The 19873-nt window shown below is 46.1% G+C and overlaps 1 protein-coding gene across 2 annotated transcripts in view; it reads left to right on the forward strand.

Moving 5' to 3' along the window:
* C3H8orf88 (chromosome 3 C8orf88 homolog) overlaps window positions 1–16167 on the forward strand; it is a 242820-nt gene extending 226653 nt beyond the window's left edge. The window contains exon 8 of one of the 2 annotated variants that reach the window (XM_059723901.1): window positions 15288–16167. In XM_059723901.1, the coding sequence (XP_059579884.1) occupies window positions 15288–15524 (237 nt within the window). In that variant the 3' untranslated portion in view covers window positions 15525–16167. The remainder of the gene's footprint in view (window positions 1–15287) is intronic. The other variant, XM_059723904.1, reaches the window with a different exon arrangement.
* Window positions 16168–19873: the final 3706 nt, after the last annotated feature.

The following is a 19873-nucleotide window of genomic DNA, read 5'->3' on the forward strand; positions in this document are numbered from 1 at the left end:
TTTTCCAGTATTGGAGAATCTTTTCTACCTTTTGTAGATTGCTCCCTTTCCACATGCTTGCTAATTGTTCAAAGCTAATAAGCAATACCTAGTCCATACAGCATTTTAACAAAGGGCTTCCCAACTGCTTGGCAGTAGCACAGTTTTCAGCTGTTCAGAACATTCCAAATTCAAAACCTTGGTCTGAATACCTAAGTTCAGAGCTGGCAAAGAGAGTGAAGAAATCCCTTTGGCAATGATGATAGGAAGTAACTTACATAATGAACTTACCCTTGTTGCACATTTCTCTTGAGACCTTAATGACTCCCTCTTTAACTTAAAGGATGTTCATCATAAAGTAGGGTCATGAGGATAGTACAAATAAGTAAAAATGAGGAGGGGTGTAGCAGGAGAACCCAACCCCTGCTACTAGAAACAAGTGAGTGCTGTGTTACAGGGTAGCTAGCTACAGTGTGATAATCCTGTTGATAAGAAAGGTAGGCAGTAGGTGTAAGTGGTAAATAGGCAGGCCAGAGCAATAAACATGCAAATTAGAGAAGAAGAAATTCCCTGATCCTGCCCTGAAGACTGCAGGTCGGGTGACTGGAAGGGCAAGGAGGAAGGGTTATATAAGCCTAGCTCAAGGCTAAAAGCCTGAGGAAGGGGTTGTTGAATATGTCTGAAAGAGAAGTGTGTTTTTTTTGTTTTTGGTTTTGGGTTTTTTTTTGGGGGGGGGGGGTTAGCTGTTTATGTTCTGAATAGAGGTTTGGGGTGGTTGGAGAACCACAGGTAAGGAGCCTGGAGCTAGGGGCAGACATTACACATAAAGTGGTTTAAGTGATCAGAAGCTGGTTTAAACCTGTAACAGAACAGACATTCAGTGCACATAAGCTAGTTTAAAAATGGCCAAAACTGGTTTGAGATAAACCTAGTTGAATGTAGTATCAGACTTAACTGATTGAGCTCAAATTGGTTTATGCAATGTCTGTCTCAGACCCTTTTCTGGTTTAACATCCTAGCATGCTCTCTGGGCAGGGCTTTGCTCCAGAGTAGGGGTGGCCTCACCCCTCTGGTCTCTAGCCTGAGCAGGGATGGGCTATGGCAAGACACTGGCTGGCATAGCCCTGTTAAAGAAAAATGGGCAGGGAAAGCATTGATTCTTCCCTTGTCTCTAACTGCATCCATGGTCTGCCTGTTTGCTGGGGAGCAGGGAGGAGGGGGCTGTGCAGTGGCCCCTGGGGTTGGCAGACCTTGGCTGTAGGGCAGAAGGGACAGAGGGAGGAATTAACCCTTCTCCCTGCTGCCTTCACCTTAATGGGACCATGCCAGGATGGTTGTCCTATGGGGCGGGGAGCTGTGGAGCTGCCCAGCCCTGGAGGGGGACCCTTTCCCCAGCTCCTCCCCTACCACCATGGGGTGGGGAAGGGGGCTCTATGCCAGGCTGTTCAGCCCCAGAGGGGGACTTTTCCCCCTGCTTCTCTCCCCACTTCCCCTGCCGTGGGGTGGGGTGGGGAGGGGGGGGCTCTGTTTAGTGCTGGGGGGGTCTCTTCCCTCTCCTGCTTCTCCCCCTGTTCCCTGCCACTGTGGGGAAGGGAGAGGGGCTCTGTGGGGCCCTGCTCAGCCTGGCCTGGCCTGGCCTGGCCTGGCCTGGCCCAGCCGGGACATAGGGAGAAGCTGTAACTGAGCTGCAGCTGCCGGGAGTGGCCCCACACCCATGGCTCGGCCTGGCCTTGCTCAGCTCCGGCAGAGGCAGTTGTGCAGTGGGGCTGGGCCAGGCCAGGCCAGACCATGGAGATGGGGCTCAATGATGGGGACACTGAGCCCTGTCAGCAGCCCGATCTGTCTTGGCACATGCAGCCAGCAAGCTAGCTGCCAGGCTTCAGGCCCACTGATGCCTCCTAGCTGGCCCGGCTAGCCCCTTGCCTTGCCATCTGCCTGCCACACACCCAAGGCTGGGCTGAACTGCTGACAGTGCTCAGCATCCCTGTCACTGAGCCGTAGCTGCCAGGGCTGGCCCCACCATGTGGCTGCCTTGGCTGGGGTTGAGAGAGGCTGGGCTGGAGACTGGGGAGCTGGGACCACCCCTGGCAACTGTGGCTAAGTTACAGCTACTTCCTGCACCCCAGCTGGGCCAGAGTGCCCTCTCCCTGTCTCCTGGCAGCAGGGGAAAGAGGAGGGGAAAAGAGTGTCCCTCCCCCCCAGCACTGAACAGAGACCCCCCCTCCACCTCATGGTGGTGGCAGGGAGCAGGGGGAGGGAGGAGCAGGGGGAAAAGTCCCCCTCTGGGGCCACGCAGCCTGGCATATCTCCCCCTTCCCCAACCTGTGGTGTTAGGGGAGAAACAGGGGGAAGAGTCTCCCTCCTGGGCTGGGCAGCCCCCCAGAATCCCTCTCCCCACCTCATGGTGGCAGGGGGAGGATGAGGAGGAAGAGCCCTGCCAACAGAGCCCCTCTCCCCCCATGGTGGCGTTGGTGGGGGGGGTGGAAAGGGAGGAGGGGGAAGAGTTTCCCCTGTAGGGCTGCGCAGCCCTGTGTACTGGGAGTGCTCCCAGCTGTTAGGGAGCCACTGGGGCAGGCATAGCTCTCCCCTCCTCCTCCTTCTTCCCCACCACAGCAGTCTAGCCACACTCCCTCTTCCCATACCCTCTGAACCCTGCAGGCCAAGGTTGAGGTTTAAACCCCTCTTCTATCTTACTCAGGCCTGGCCGTTAGGCCTGTACAAAGTGGCTAATATTTGCTTCAGATTTGGCTGATTCGGGGGACAGTGACTCGATTACATGATTCAAATGACTCTCCCAAATCAATGTGGATGAATCTCCAAATCAAACAGGCCCCATCCCCCACCCACTCTCCCAGTCCCATTAATGGCTGCCCTGCCCAGTCCCAGCGTTGTGGCACTTAAAAAAAAAAAAGAGAAAGAAAGAATCCCCAGAGTCACTGACTCCTGCCAGGCAGGGGGGTGGGGGGGAATCCCTGCAGCCCCCCAGTGCCCTGTGCTGGGGGGGAGGCTCTGCCACAAGTCCCCAGAGGTCCCAACAAGCCACTGCGGCAACCAATGTGTCTGGGGCCTTTTTTTTTTTTTTTTTTTACCTGCCAGGACACTGGGGCCAGGTGGGGCAGCCATTGACAGGGCTGGGAGAGCAGTTGAGGGATTGCTCAGGGGGGCTGGGGAGCAGGCAGGGAATGGGGCCTGGTGAGGGTCCCCCCCATTGGTACCCTCTTCCCTTCCACCAGCCCCTCCCCTGCCCTCTGCTTACTGTCACAGAGTCCGGGTCCACCTCTCTGCGGTGACGAGTGGGGACTGCCTGAATCTCTGAATATCTCCAAATCCTTTCTGAATCTATTTTGGAGGCTTCTAATTGATTCAGACCTTTTTATTGGTCTCCTGATTATTTTTTCAATTTGGATTCAGAGGTTTGGTCATAAAATCTCCTCCAAATCAAATCAGCAACTGAAGCTTCACATAGCCCTACTGGCCATGTCCTTTTCCCCCCACCCCTACTCAGCTTGTCCATGGAAGGGAGGGCTGCTCTAGCACCCCTGGGCTTCTGGCCTGAGCCACTGCAAGCATGTGCCTGCATTTCCAGAATGAAAAGGGAATATCTATGCACTTGCAAACTGGTTCAATCTCTGCAGGTTAGACTAACCTGCAAAGATTGAATCTATTCAGGCTTGGACTTTTTGAATGTCGGTCCCTAGCCTGTGAGATGCTCCACCCTGGTGGGCTAAAGTTGCATGGCTAAGGAGATGAAGCCAACAAAGAGTCTTTCAAGTGTTTGGGACCTGGCAGGCTTTGTGGGTAGAAGCCAAGATAGGACAGTGTCCAAGGAATGAGCCAAGAAGGGATTGGGGACATGGTGGCTGTGGGCAGAGGCTGAGAGGTCAGGGGGCCCAATGAATAGGGAGAGACCTGCTGGGACCAGGGGTCTGGTGGATTTTGCTGGCTAAAGCTGAGAGGCTAAATGAGTGCCTGGCAGGCTGACACTCGAATGGGGGTAGGAGTCCTGGTAAAGATTGAGGCATTGAGGTGGCTATTGTGGTGGCTAGAGGCTATGATTACTGCACCTAAGGTTATTAGGGCCAGAGGGACATGAATAAGGTCAATAAGGTAATGGTTGTTGCTGGTAGTACAGATATTCACCATGCCAGGTAAGCACTTAGCTAGAAGGTCTGGGACTCATGACACTGAGACAGGGCTGGCAGGCCTGGAGACAAGAAGGAGAATGAAGCAGGGCTAGGGGGGCCAGAGCCAAGAGGAAGGACAAAGGACACTTTGCTCAGGCAGGGATTCGGGCCAGAAAATGGGATGAAAAGAACCTTGCCCAAGGATTAAGAAGAAAGAAATCAGTGGGGGCAGGACAGGTCAGAGCAGCTGCTGGGGGTGTTGTGGCTGTCCTTGGGAGGCAGATCCTGTCACATATGGAAATGGTTATAGTTAGAACAATTCTGATAACGGGTATGGAAATAACCCTTCTCCTCCAAGACTGTTTCATTAGCAGTATATACACATTTAGCTTTCTGCCATTTTCAAAAGGACCCTTGTCTTGCCAAAAGTGCAGATAAATTGGGAGAGTTTGCTTAGACAAATTGTTCTGAACACTGAACAGATGCACAGCAGTTGCAGTGGCAAAAGACCTGATGCTGTAGCTGACACAATGTTTGAAATACTGGACTGAAGCAGAGTCTGAGATTGGCAGTTCTGAAGTTCAAGACTTGAAGTACAAGAATAAAATCAAATGTCAAGATTTTAGAAAGATTATTTTGCAATCAAAGTGGTTAAGAGCCCTTTTTTTTCACAACTCATTTGAGCTTTGGGGTGTATCTTCCAGGAATTAGTTTTAGACTGCAGGAACTCTATCTGCAAATGCTGAAAAAAATCCATAATTTTGGCAGAAGATCTGAGAACATGCTAGCTGCAAGAGCAGCTGCGAAGAAGTATTCGGTGTACATTTATTGGCGCAGCAGTAAACTGAACAGCAAAGCATGTTTTTCATCACCCTCGGAAAGTGGGGAAACACTATCAAAAGAGAAGTAATTTCCACTTAAATACAGAACACTGTTTAGTTGGTAACAAAAAATGAGATACTTACCCTTTAATTTTCTCATTTTCAGGGGGAACTAAACATGGATACATTTGTTAAACTGAATGTGAGGTGCTCCATCACCTGCAGAAAGGATTCTGTGGGCTCTACCCATCCAAGTAGTTTAATACATTTTTACCTGAGTTCAGCCTGTTGGACTAAACTACTGATCTAATAGTGTGCCAATAACTACTGATTTTTCCTAATATTCAGCTGAATACTAATACGTCTCACTTACGCATTTCTAAAACCTTTCCCCAGTATTGTCTTTAACTCACTATTAAAGGGAAAATGAGGCCAGTGACCTGATGAAGATGAAAATATTGGATACAGACTGGCAATGTTTGTATCTGATCACAAAGTGGTTATGCTCTTACTTTGCATTACTACTGCATGTGTGTCAGGAGCCAACTCACAAGATCTCTCCTCAGTTATTAACCTTCAGCCAGAATTTGCTTGAATAATGGGGTTTTGCTTATGTAGAAACTGAGGAAGGATTTAGGTATAGACCCTTCCAGAGTACAAAGCATTATAAAGAACGTTGCTTGTTCAGCGCAGAATAGAACAAATAATGCTACAGTTTTGGGTTTGGGGGTTTGGGGGGGGTATGACCCCTTCCCTCCCCTCCCACAAAAACAAAACAAAAAAAACACCCACAGTCCCCAAATGCACTATTATACATGCGCTTCATCTTCCTTTACAACTGGCTTGTCCAACATGTGGCCCGTGGGCTGCCAAGCCGTTTTCTGAGACCCGAGGTGCTGCAACGGGAAATGAAAGTAAACACTTTCGGCAGGAGAGGAGCCCTTCTGCGCATGCGCCGAGGCCCCTCAGGGCGGGTGGAACCCTTGCCGCTGGGGAGGTGTTTTTCCGCCGAGGGGGGGGGTGGGGGGCTGGTTTGGTTGCTGGACAAAAACATGGCGGCCTCCTCTCTGCACGGATGCGCCCGGGCCACGGCGCTCAAGGTAACTGTCAGGATGTGATGCAGGTAGGGGAGTGGAGTGGAGCAGGGAGCTGGCCTTGGGGCCCTTCCTGCCTGGTGCCTGACACCCGTCCTTGGTTGTGATGGTAGAATGGGAGACAGGCTGTGGTTACTGCGCATGTGCCAAGGTTCAACTCCCTCTCTTTGGAATCAGTCCATGGGGTCAGCTTTGGCTTGACCTGGGCACTAGCTACTGCGCGTGCGTGAACTCAGGGCGTGCTCATCTTGTCCGAAGGAACCTGGAGCTTGAGCAGGGGACGTGGATTCTGCGCATGCGCTTATCTCTCCCCTCCCCCCCTCCCATCTGGGCATGTTCTGGGGGCTGCTCCTTGCCCCTGGCAGTGGCAGTGCCCAGTTTGGGGCGGGGGGGGGGGGGCATAGGGGCTTCCTGCCCTGCTGTGGCTCAGGGCTCTGCTGGGCCCTGGGCTTTTTCTGCACTAGGTGGAAAATATTTTTTATTAGACCAACTCAAATAGTTGGAAAAATTCTTCTTTGCAAGCTTTTGGGTACAAACACCCTTTTTCAGGATGAGGTAGCATCTGTAGTTGGTCTATGCTCTTCCTGGATCCCAAAGAACCTGGTCCACTGATGTGCTTAAACCAACACGGCTACAACCTATACCCCTGTAAAAGATATGTGTGCTCTAGCTTCTCCCCAAAGTGTTGAATTTGTCACCACCCCCCAGCGTTTCAGCTAGCAGCACCCTGGCAGGAGGTATTAGCCAGGCTCACTCCCCAGTCAGCCCTTCCCAGCAGAAGCAGGGGTCAGCGCCAGGTCAGGTCCACACCAGAGAGGAAAGGGTTAACTGTCAGCTTCATTTGTGAGCTGGCTTGCTAGCTGGGCTGAAGAGATGTAGGTTGTTGATGTGGTTTTTTTTGTTTTGTTGGCTTTTGGGGTTTTTTTGAAGACTGTTTCACATGTAAGCTCTTGCTGGCTTCTCTCCAGGCAGCTGCTGCTCTTTCCACAGAATAACACAAAAGTGGCTACAAGGACCCCAGGTCTTGTTCTTCAAAATCTAAATTGACTGCTGGGTATTAGCAGGTTTGGATTAGGGAGTGGGGAGGTGTGCACTGGTGCATTTGCACCCCCCTTTGAGTCCTATTCTTTCATTCATTGAGAAGTGAGTAGAAGCGAAAGTGTTTATTTTAGTCAAGTGTTTGGTATTATTTCATTGTTGGTTTTATATTGTTTTGATTTTGGATTTTAAACCACATTTCCAGACCCATTTCAATGTCACTTCCTGCAACTTCATTGGTGTCAAAGGTCACATGACATCACTTCCTGATGTGATACCGCTTTGTGTGAGGTCTTTGAATGTGGCTTGCTAGCCCAATGGGTGATAAAAGGTTCATGATCCGGCCCCACATTCAAAAAAGTTAGACACCCCTGCTTTACAATCTCTGTTATTAAAATTATGAGGATTTAACATTTTATTTTCAACAGAAATTAAGAGAATCTTTCACATACCAGAGATGTTTCTATGATGCAACTTGATGTTGGATAAAAAGACTATCACAAAGGTTGTAACAGAAATTTAAATTTTAATTAAAATTAAAATTATCTTTTACTCATTTGTTTTATGACATCCCGTGTTTGCACTGCTGCCTATAGTAAATCCATTTCTGTTCATAGTTCACCTTCCTATCTTTTCTTTAGTCCCTGGTGCTGGATCTATTGAAACTAATGTGTATAATTCAATGAAGATAACATTTTCCACAAAGTCCAACATGCCATTTGCAGTAGAGACTTTGGCCTAAATTCTGTTTTCAGTAGAGATTTAGGGGTCCCAAATTCCATTGATTTTTTTTTTTAATCCCTCAGTGGGATTTAACCTCTTAATTGCCAAATTTCTTTTGAAAGTAAGACTTAGAGTCCTACATATTTTGATCATCCTTAAAAAAAAAATCAACACTGTTCAAATTCAGTGGGCATGTCTATACATGCATTTATGCCATCTTAAACTTGCACAGTACATTACTGCTTAGTAAGCAGGAATAGGCTGGCGTCTGCACACTAACGTACATGAACACTGTGAGTGGACGGATTTGAGACTAAAGTTAGTTCCAAGTCAGTCTACGCACATGGTGTTACTGTGTAGTAGGGCATCTACGTGTGTGTTACTGCACAGTAACTAATCGGGCATAAATTTGATACACACAAGTACAGGTACCAAATTTATATTCAAGATGGTGTAAGTTGCCATATTTACTGTGTAGTACTTGCATACACATGTAGACATGCACCTGTACTGCACAGTAATTTTGGTTATTGCACAGTAAATGTGTATGTGTAGATATGCCCAGTGAGTTCAACTCCGTTAATGAAAGTGAGTCCAATGTTATGAACTTCAGTGGATATTCTCAGTTACACTGGGTCTGTACCAGGCTCAACATTTCTACTAGGTAGGCTGGAAAATATATTTGTGATCTATTCTTTTTTCTATGTACTGGTAATGTTCACTTTTCTCTCCTGTAGGCAAGGTCAATGTAATAACTTACAAAGGCTATTTTTTTTTTCAATCTGAAGTTTGTGTTGAGTACTTGGTTGCAGAACTGTGTGAGTAGTCAAGCAGCTCTTAACAGAATTCTGGATTCATATCAAGTGCCTTTCAAATGCTGTTGAGAGCCAATGCATTGCAAAAGGCAGGGGTTAATAATATATCTTCTGAGAGAATCTAATGGCGGCATCCTGTTATTTTAATAGTTGGACTAAAGCAGAAATAATGAAATTATAGTGCACCACCAAGAATTTAATTGATTTGTTTCACTTCAGGCATCTTTTATAAGGTACAGACTCTTGGTATTTCTAAAAGATTCCTACTGAATGCTAAAAAGAAACTTTCTCGAGTGGCATGAAGCTCTGGCCACTGGCAGATTGATTTCTTTTAATTCTTCCTCAATCGTTAAATAAAACATTTTGCAGGAACAAGCTTGAATTTGCAGCTGTTAGAACAATCTCATGTCTGGGGAAATGGAGATGGAAAAGATAATTGCCTCTTTCTTTTATTCTGCCTGATCACTTAATTGATGAAGTACTCTGAGAATGTGATATATCACCTCCTCTATTCTCTTGAATCTAGGTGTCACTTCTTCTTGGGCTGGAAAGTGAATGTGTCAGGAATAAGTCCTCAATTGTCCCTATATGAACATTACACATTTCAAGATTATACCAGAACCCAAGTCCAGTTTTCCAGGCTTCAACCAAATCTTATAAAAAGATTTTTGCATAGTCGTCCAAAGTACTTGGTTCATCCAGCACAATATAGAATTATAAAAAAGAAGGACTAGAAGGGACCTTAGGAAGTTATCCCTCCATTTGCAGCAGGATCATCCCGATCTAAACTATCCTAGACAAGTGTTTGTCTAACCTATATTTAAAACTGCAAACAACTCTCTTGCACAATGCCTAAAAACATCAGAAAATAGGGCTCTGTGAAATGGCACCATTCCATTTTGACAGAACAGTATTTTGTTTTGAATTTTGTTTCATTTTGAAACTGCTGTTCTCTTTCGTTTTGTTTCGTTGAAACAGTTTCACTGTTTTGACATTTCACCCATAGGCTATAGTGGGGAAGCACAAAACAGCCTATAACTGTCATTTCTTGCCTGATTTGGATGAAATTTACAGGGACGGTAACCCCTTCTGAGGCCATGAAGTCTAACAAGTTTCAAGGAGATAGGGGCAGGGGTTTCTGGGAAACTGCATCTCAAGCTGCTGATAAGCAAAACTCGTGGGGGTGAGACAGAGAGAGTGTGCAGGAGGTGAAGACTGCAAGGATGGTGGCCCCTGCTCAAGCCACAAAGCCTGCCAGCTTTCAAGGAGATAAGTGAAAAGGGTTCTGGGGCCCTGCACCTCAGGCTGCTGACAAGCAAAACTTTGGTTTGTTTGTTTTGTTGTGTGTGTGTGTGTGTGTGTGTGTGTGTGTGTGTGTGTGTGTGTGTGTGTGTGTGTGTGTGTGTGTGTGTGTGTGTGTGTGTGTGTGTGTGTGTGTGTGTGTAAGCCCTCACTGGCGCTGGGGCATTTACACAACATGGTAGTGTGCCCCAATGAGGCCTCCTACTCCCCTACAGCCTCATCTCAGTTCACCACTTTAAATGACAACAGGCAAGACAATCTGGTATCTTTTAGTAAGCCAACTGTATAGTTAGAGAAATGTATCTTAGAAATCATTTGGGTTGAAAAACTCTTTGTCAGGCTGAGTAAGCACCTGCAGCTGGTGTCTGCTGTTCCTGAATGGAAGAAATAGTAAAGAAGCCAGAGGCTGGTCTGGCATGCAATACAAGTATAAAATATATAGTATTCAATATAAGTATAACATTTAAAAGAGTAAATCAATGAATATAATAATAAAATAAAAGCGCCTAGAAGAAAAAGGTATTCTGAAATCCCTCTTGCTAGGCTAGCCTAGTCTAGCCTAGCCTAGCAAGTAGGGAATCCTTTAGAAGAAGATCAGTGCTAGCGGTAGTTGCCTGATGCTGAGCTGCTGGAATGCACAGCTCAGTAAGTGACACGGTAATGGGGTGGCATCCTAGGGGGTCACCGTGCTCTCCCCTGTTGCCCCCTTACCGTGCCAAGTCTGCCTAAAAGCACCCTCAAGTCTCTCCAGCCACGTCTTTGATGTTGAATATGTAATGGAGAGGCTGCCTTTCTAACCTCTTGGACATGGTTTTCCTGCCTTACATGGGCCCCATTCTGTAATGGGTGTTTGGGTGCACCCCAGCCTTATGGGCTATGCATGGCTCCAACCACCCCTATACCACGCACCAAGCCTCACAGATGTAACAGACGTTGTTTGGTCTTGCTCTGCACTTCTCTGGCGCTTGGGCTCTCCACAGCCTCGTCTCACTCTGCCCCCACCTCTGGGGCTTCTCAAATTGCTGCCCCCCCACCTCTGGCGCTTCTCAAATTGCTGCCCCCCCACCTCTGGCGCTTCTCAAATTGCTGCCCCCCCACCTCTGGCGCTTCTCAAATTGCTGCCCCCCCCACCTCTGGCGCTTCTCAAATTGCTGCCCCCCCCCACCTCTGGCGCTTCTCAAATTGCTGCCCCCCCCCACCTCTGGCGCTTCTCAAATTGCTGCCCCCCCCACCTCTGGCGCTGGGGACCCCACACTACTGTGAGCCCCCTATGAGGGCTCCTCCAACCCCTAATAGCCTCACCCAAACCTCTGGTGAAAACAGCAAACAAAACACAAGCCCCTGAGCTATAACAAACTCTAGCCGCCTGGCTATACTATTATTCCAGCCACCCCCGGGGTGCTCCATCCTTCCTCAATCCCAGGGCTGTACCTGCAATCAACCCTCTCCCTTTGGCTTACTCTAAGAGTCCTCCTTCTCCCTTGGTGGCTAGCAGAAAGCTCCACTGTGGCCTCAGGCCTGGGATTTATATAGGAGCCAGGCCCTGCCCCTTCCAGCCAACAGGCCAGGTGCAGGTGCGGCTACTTCTTTCATTAAGCAGTTGTCCCAGCAACCTGCACCTGGGTTCCTATCTCTGCTTTCAAAGTAGTAGGCACTTTAGTGCCCTGCTACAGACACCAAGGCAGAAAGCAGGGCTGTTCAAACAATTCTGCCTTTTATTCTGTTTTTTGCATCCCTCCCCCATAGCACTGGGATTGGAAGGGACCTCAGTGAAGGATGACAGTCTCTGGCCAGCTACAGTCAATATGAGAGTAGTCCTTCCCCCTTCTTCTCCCCTCTTCCCCCTCCCTCTCCTTACTTTCTGTTTCCTTGTAGGCAAGCCCAGCTTCAGCTTCAAAACTCAAAATGTTTTGAAACTTTCAAAACATTTAGACTATCCTCATTTTGTTTTGAGGCTGTTTTGAAGCCCTCTGTTTCATTTTGATTTTGCTGTTTCAAGTTCGAAACGAGTGAAAGCATTGTCAAAATGAAACAGCCAGCGAAGTTTCGCACAGCCCTATCAGAAAACACCCTAACTTCTCATAGGTAAAGCAAGGAGATGAGGGTACTGTTAATATTCTGCAACTGCATGGAAAGGAAGTAATTTATTAAAATATGTTCAGGAGATCCAAGGAAGAGGACCATGCCTCCTTTATACCTTTTCAACCCCCTACAGAGGAAGGCAAACCCCCAACACCCCATGCTGATCTGACCATAGGTAAAATTCCTTCCTGATCGCAGATGTAGCAGTTGGTCTGACCCTGAGCAAAGGAGCAAGTTATTTCAGTCAGGAACCTCTGGATTTTTTAGTTAGAACATAGCATATAATTTAAGTGAAAATATAAGTTAAGTGAAAACATTAAGTTTAGTAACATTGGGAAAACTGTTGTCATTAACCAAAAGGATATTAGAGTTAGCAGCTCTTGTAGCAGTAAACTGAATTGAAATTAATTGTTCATCTTACAGTATTTAATGTGTGGGTTAAGCTTTTCATGTTCTCACAATCATTAGGACAAAGTTTGCAAATTTTGTTTGTACTTAAAATACTTACCACCTTCCATTACTTCAAATGGGCCAGAAGTCCCAAGTTCTGTTATGTAAAAAAAAAAAAAAATAAAATACAATAAAAATAAAATGAAGACCATCTTTATAGTCTTTGCATATAAAATTGAGGATACAATAGTCACAATGGCTGCTATCTCCTATAGTTTGCAACAAAACTGAGGTCAGGTTGCACTCTAGACTGTAGGGCAAAGGAATAAAAGAAAGTATGGAGGAGAAAGGGGAGCATGGGTTGCAGGAAGGAGGTTGAAGGTGAAGTTTAGAAAATATGGTGGGAAAGAAGAGAGACTGAAGATGTGATGGGGAAGCCAGGGACAAACCCAGAGTGGGTGCACTAGCACCCTCCACCCTCCCGCCCCCTTTTTGACCATGCCACGGGAGCAGCAGCTGGGGATTCAAATCCCAAAGAAGGTAAGAATTCCCCCTCTCCCTTTCCTTCTGTGCTCAAAAGCACATCCAGCCCCCCACGCTCATTTCCCACCCCCCTAGCCTGCCATTGCCACTGTCCCCACTGTCCTGGGTATGAGGAGAGCTGGGTGGTGTGGGGGCCCAAGCTCAGCCTGGGACTGTGGTAGTGGTGGTGGCAGCCAAAAGGCACATTCTGCCTCCTTGACTGCTTTCCCCCAGTGTTCCCTACCAGCCTAGGAGCAGGGAGGGGAATGTGCCCATCACTGCTGCCACAGTCCCGGATGAACACAACCCAACTGGAGTGAGACAGAAGCTCCCCTTACCCCTGATACAGCATAGGCACTGGCAATGGGAAGGGGGGAATGGGTGGAGAGGGGATGTGCCTCTGAGCATGGAAGGGAAGGGAGGCAGAGGGAATTTTTACCTTCTTCAGGATTTAAGTCCCCAGCTTTAGCATGATCTGCCCGCCCAGGTGGAGGGTGGAAAGGAGGCTGGCTGTGGGTGGGTGTGACCACCCCTGCAGGTCACTGTAACTGCACTGTCTCCCCTTTTGTAATACTCTGGATCTATTTCTGGAGGAAGCTAAGGGACTAAAGACAGGAAATATCAAGGGTAGGGGATTGTAAAGGAACAGAGGCAGGAGGGATTGAGACTTGTGAGCTGAGCAAGAGAATAGATGAAACAGAGTATGACAAAATAGGAAGGAGGAGAAGAAGCATAAGTGAATTCCTAGTGGTCAACAACTCTAATTTTGGCAAATGCATTTAAGATTCAATTTTGAATATAAAATGATTTCACAAAAATTGGAAGCAGATGAAATAAAAATCCATAATTAATTTTTTTAAAGAAACCTAATAATTTTTTAAGACAACCTCATTAGTTTGGGTGTTCTTATGTGTTTTTTCAGTGCTTGGGATTAGCAGTATTGGGCTATAGAGGAAAAATGCTTGTTTTGATAAAACTTTCTGACAGCTTTTGTATTGTATCTCCTTCAGCAGATACAATCAAAATACACTGAAGGCATCTTCTAAACCTCTGAATTGTGGTCTGGTCAGGGAATCAAACAGTTTCCAGTCTAATTTAGGTATCACAAGGACACCTCCAAACTGAATAAAAGGAGTTCTTGGAAGAACTAAAGTTGTCTAGAGTCTTTAAGTTATAAGTAAAATCCATACTACTGCACTGAGGTTAAGATTTCATATCCACAAGTAAAAAAAATATTTAAATTAAAGTTCAATATTTTCATTTTTCTCAGTAGGAGGGTAGTAAAGCATTAGTAGTATTTAGGCTCACCGCCCTTCAATGCAAATGTGACAGGTGGGCAGGACCAGAAGTCCCACCCCCTTAGCCCTGTCCCTTTCTTCTTATATGTATGTGATGTCACTAGCCCCGCCCCTGGCCCTAGTCACATGGTGTGTGCCATCACCAGCCCCACCCCTGACCCCAGTCACATGGTGTGTGACATCAGCAACTCTGCCCCCACCTTGTCACGTGGTGTGTGACATCAGCAACTCCACCCCTGCCCCCAGTCACGTTGTGTGTGACAGCAATTCCGCTCCTACACCCAGTCACGTGATGTGTGACATCAGCAACTCTGCCCCCACCCCCAGTCATGTGGTCCATGACATCAGAACGACAGCCCATGCAGACCCCCAAAGCCCAACCCCTCATACTGCAAGAACCGCCCTAGATCACGTGGTACAGTTATGACCTATCAGGTCCCAGACTGCTGTAGCCCCTAGAACACAGGTGTGGCCTATGGGGTGGCAGTGGGGTGGGGTGACCCCTCTAACAACCCACCCCCCACCCCTGACCAATTGGCGGGGCCTCGGACCTTCCCAGGAATGATGCTGAACCAATTGGAGTGAGTAGAGGGGGTGGGATTTAGGCTGAAGCCCACCAGGTTTATCTGCTTTCCCAAACGACCCATCTGTTTATCTGAGACCATGCTAAAGCAGCAGGGGTGGGTATGGATTCTTTCACAACGCCTGTAGGCCCACTCACCACAACCCCAAGACGGTCTCATAGAAACCGTTACCATAGAAATAGTTTTGAGGAGGAGGCCAGGCTCCTATCTCAAAGACTCTTTGAAACGCCTGACCCTGTTCAGGGACACCTAATGAACAGGCAAATGGAGGAAGCTCAGGCCCCCGAAGCAGATGTTGAAAATTTGTGAGATGGTATCTTTGTGCCAGAGCCTGCATGTGAAGTAGAGGTCATCACAGAGGAGAGACTGGTAAGAGACTTGGAGCATGGTTGTGGGGGTGCTTAGATTTTGACGGTAGTGGTGTGGATTCACTTCATAGTATGTGTGTGTTTGGAAGTAGCTAAGGACTGATTAAACAGCAGCTAACTAAGTTCTTTATTTGAACTCCTTTGCAGTTAATTGAAGCCTTTTTAATGACTCCAGAAAGCCTACTCACCAATACACCAGAAGGAAGCGTATGCTTCTGCAGAGAACAGAGACCAGATGAGGCTGAAGAGTTGAGAAGACAATTAGGCATTGAATCATCAGGTCCTGTTTCAAGTCAAGAATGTAAAATCTTCATGAAGTCTCTTGTGCGCATTTCCTTTTATGGCATAATAAAATACTGTTTGAGGAAGAGACTTTTTGACTGATGCTGGGGTTGCACTTATGATCAAGGGGTCAAGAAGTGCACAATTGTGTTACTTAGTTAGATGAAGACATAAATCAGACAATTCAGGAACTTTGCTAGGAAATATGTCTTGATAGCATTTTCAGTGCTGTTATAGCCATTGGGTTTGCCAGGAACATTCTCAGAATTACTGAGAAACATTTAATTCAGGTTAGAGAGCTTCTCAATGCTGTGTATTCTGCAGAAAATCCTAATGCTGCCCTTCATGATTTGATCACTGAGGAAGATAAAATGCTCATACCCCATATTGAATGCTTAATTGGTACTAGAGATTATAAAACTCTGCTTAAGAGAAGGGTTTAGCGAAAACAGTTTAAAATGGGAGGGTTTATATCTTTTGCTGATCTTGGTGGGAGGCTGGGGGTGTGGGGTTGTAAAACACATCAACAGTTTTCTACATCTAATGTAGATTAGCATTTGCTTTAGTGTCTTGGATCTCTAATCACATAAATCTGGGTTTTTTGTAAAGATAAAAACAATAAGACTTAATGGTCACTAGAAATGATTAAAAAACCCTTCTTAGGAGAAGGGGTAACAAAATAAACTAGTAAATATTATAAAAGTTTTTCATAGAAATAAAGACTGAATGTAAAAATATATATTCTCACAGCTTTTGTATGGTATAGGGGTGGTGGGGTGTGTGTGTGTTATAAAGATAAACCAGACCACAAAAAAGATGACCAGTGTGTTCAGAGCTCTGCATATTTTAAGACTAAAGGAGTTATCTTTTACCAAAAGGCCTTTTGTAAAGATAAAACCAATAAGGCTTATGGTCCCTAGAAATGATTAAAAAAACCTTTTTAGGAGAAGGTTTAACAAAATAAACCACTAAATATTGTTTTTGATGGAAATAAAGACAGATTAAAATATATATTCTTACAGGGCTTTTATGCTATGGAAGGGGCTGTGAATTTTCCAAGAACCAGGGGTATGTTGTAAAGATAAACCAGGCCACAAAACAGCTGACCTGTGTGTCCAGATCTCTACATATTTTAAGACTAAAGGGGTGGACTTATTTTTTAGTCGTGACTCTGTTTTAAAACAGTTACATTTTACTTTATACATACACTATTTTCCTTACTGTATTATTTAATTTTTTAATACAGAGGACTTATTTATTTTATCATTTCATTTATATTACAGAGAGCTTATCAGGTGGGGAAGCCTCATGCAATTTTACCACAGCAAGGTAAAATAATTTTAAAATGGTGGGTTATTTGTGGCTGTGTTAATATAAACACACTAAGTTATAACAACTGTTTGTAACTGTTTGTTTTCAAACAGAACCTCTTCTAAAATAGAAAAGCAGAACAAACGCATACAGTCATGTTTTTATCCAGTAGTAAAAGGTAATTTTTCTGAAATCAGCTTTTGAAACTTTATGTGTTTCTTGTGTTGCCCTGAGGGGTCAGGCCAGTGCTCAGGATCTCAATATTGCGCTGTTAGACAGGAGGGTGTGGTGTACAATTGCACATGCATACATAAAAATCAATTAAGCACACACACTTACTAGGTGCATACACCCCTACTAGGCATACACACTCACACTAGCAGCTCAGATACACGCACGTGCAAAATAATTAGTCTAGGTTCATGCACACCTATCACCAGTTTAAGCCCATACACGCTACACACATGCCAAATTTAGACAGAATTAGTTACCAGTTATCAACACCCGTACATCCAAAACACATACGTGGATTACTAATACATATATACCACACACACACAATGATATCTATATATGTATATATATATGTGTATTCACTAATTCACACACATACCACCCACCTACACATACACACAGGTGAGTTCCTAAATTGGGTGTTGTGATGTGTATGTATGTATGTGCTTGGTGTACTGGGATACCTGGGGAAAGGTTTAAGGTAAGAAAGTAGAAGTGTAAGGAGTTAAAGTTACCAGGACCAGGATTAGAAACGGTAGACTACAGGGGCCTGGGCCAAAGAACTGAGACTCCAGGGTAACTTTAGGTTAATTGATCTTAATTGATTAAAAGACAATGCCCAAAGCCTGCAGAACAGGGAATCATGCCGGTACAGAGGCTGGGTCTGGAGCCAGAGCTACGGGGAAGCTGAAAAGGTAGATGGGGAGAGGGAAAAATGGGACTAAGGGAAAGTGTGGGTGTTAAAGAGGGGCTCTGGGTGTGGGGGAGCCAGAGGATGGCTCCGGGGCAGCTAGAGAAATCTGGGAAGCTGCGGGGGGGGGGGGGGGGAGCGTGAGCGTGAAAACAGAGAGACGGACAGCAGAAAATCACAGAAAGAGCAGCAGGAGAGACTGAAAGGCAGCAGGGGCAGCAGGAAAGCAGAGAAATGCAGCAGAAAGTCACAGGGGAAAAGGCAGTAGGAGCGTGGGAAGCAGGGGGACAACAGAAAATTACAGGAACTGTGGCAGAAGAGACTGAGAGGCAGCAGGGGTATTGGGAAAGCAGAGAAAACCAGCAGAAGGTCACAGGGAAAAGGCAGTAGGAATTGAGAGGAGATCGGGAAATTAGTGGAGAGGGGTGGGGGCTCAAATTGAGAGAGAGAGAGAGAGAGAGAGAGAATGAGGCTGGAATTTAAGATAAGGAAGGGACTGGGATTCAGTAAAACATGACCCAACTCAGGGTTGCAAATGGCAGTGGTTTTATTGAACTGGGGAGATGGTGACACAATGCCAAATTGGTTCCCTTGCACCCACCCACCCACCCACACATACACTGGCAGCAGGGGTTAGAGAGGTTTGGTACAGGGGCTGAAGTCCACTGAAGTCCAAGAGGAGAGAGACAGAGAGAGAAAGAGAGAGTCCAAATTGTAGGAGGAGGTGTGCAGGTAATATCTACCTATCCCAGGCTGGAAGTTGATCCTCGATGGCCAGTCAGGGTCTCCTTCAGCTCGATGTTGTCCAGAGAAGGTCGCCAGCAGGGCCTCTGGGGTGGATAGGTGATGTGAAGCTGGTCTGGTCCGGATGGAAATGGCGTTCCTACTGGGTCTGTCTTCACTGCCCCTTTTTATAGGGGCGGACTGTATGTGACCCTAGTGACAGGAGGCATGCCCAGGCAAGGGTCAGCCCCTGATGTACTGAGTATGTGTGCTCCATGCAGGGACGTGCAGTTTTGGGTGTCTGTAACCGTGGAGTACAATGATAGAGTTGCTGGTTCTGCAGGGTCTTTTGTCTTTCAAATGCTGGTCTTGTCTCTGTTCCTGGGTGAGGTCCGTGGTTCCTGGGTGAATCAATGTGAGGTGATGGCCCAGTCATTACAGGCCATTCAGTAGAGGCCTGCTACCATTGTATTTCAATCATTCTCAATCATTCTCATTCATTGGGGGACCAATTTACATGGGAGGGGTACAATGAATCATATTATTGCAACATGGGATGCCCAGGCAGAGGACACAAGATGGAGGCTTGACATATAAAATGGAAACTTGACATGACTTTGGTTCACTTAAAAACACAGGCCTAAACCATACAATATCCATATGAAACAATAAAAATCAGTATGAAAATTATAATAATACAATATACAACAGTAAAAATTAATACAAACCTAATAATAGTACAATATAAAACAGTGGATATCCAAAACCAAAAACTTGCTAGCAAAATAAAAATGTTCAAAGCTTATCCTAAGTTTGAGCTCACTTGTACTTATCTATAGGGAATGAAGAGGGAGAGAAAAGTCAGAAATGGTTGGGGAAGGGGAAGGAATGCATTTTAAAATTAAAAAAGAAAACTGGGGGTTTTGCTACACTTGTGGGAGGAGAAGTTGTGTGTGGGTGTGTGTATGAGCCCCCTGTGAATATAGAGGGTAGGGGGTTAAGCAAATTTTAAATTTGTAGTGTGTGAGGAAAGTGAATTCTCAATGTTGAAATGTAAATTTTATATTTCCTAAGTGATCACACACACCACTCCCAAAGAAGAGTGGGGGCCTGGGCGGAGACCTCTAAAAGCACAAGCAAAAAAACCCAGAAATGCTCAGCCTGCAGATCATAACACCCGAGGATCAGAAGACCATCGGGACAGAACAGAAGGGCCTGGTTCCTCAGAGGAAAACAAGCCACATGCCTCTGAGAAAACCATATGTAAAAAGACAAGCATTCACACCCCCAAAACAGATGATCTGGGCCCCGTGAATAAGAAACCCAGGACTCATTGCTCTCACAATTTAGAGAAAGAGGAGAGTCTTTCTCCTTTTTTGAGAGACCATGATTATTTTGAAAAAAAGAGGGTGGGTTTTCAGGGTAGGTGTAACAACCTTGTCTTGAAAGATCATGATTATTGTGAAAAAAGAGCGGGGTTTGGGGTGGTGCT

This window comes from Alligator mississippiensis, chromosome 3 (assembly GCF_030867095.1).
Source record: "Alligator mississippiensis isolate rAllMis1 chromosome 3, rAllMis1, whole genome shotgun sequence".
In the NCBI taxonomy this organism is placed as follows: domain Eukaryota; kingdom Metazoa; phylum Chordata; order Crocodylia; family Alligatoridae; genus Alligator; species Alligator mississippiensis.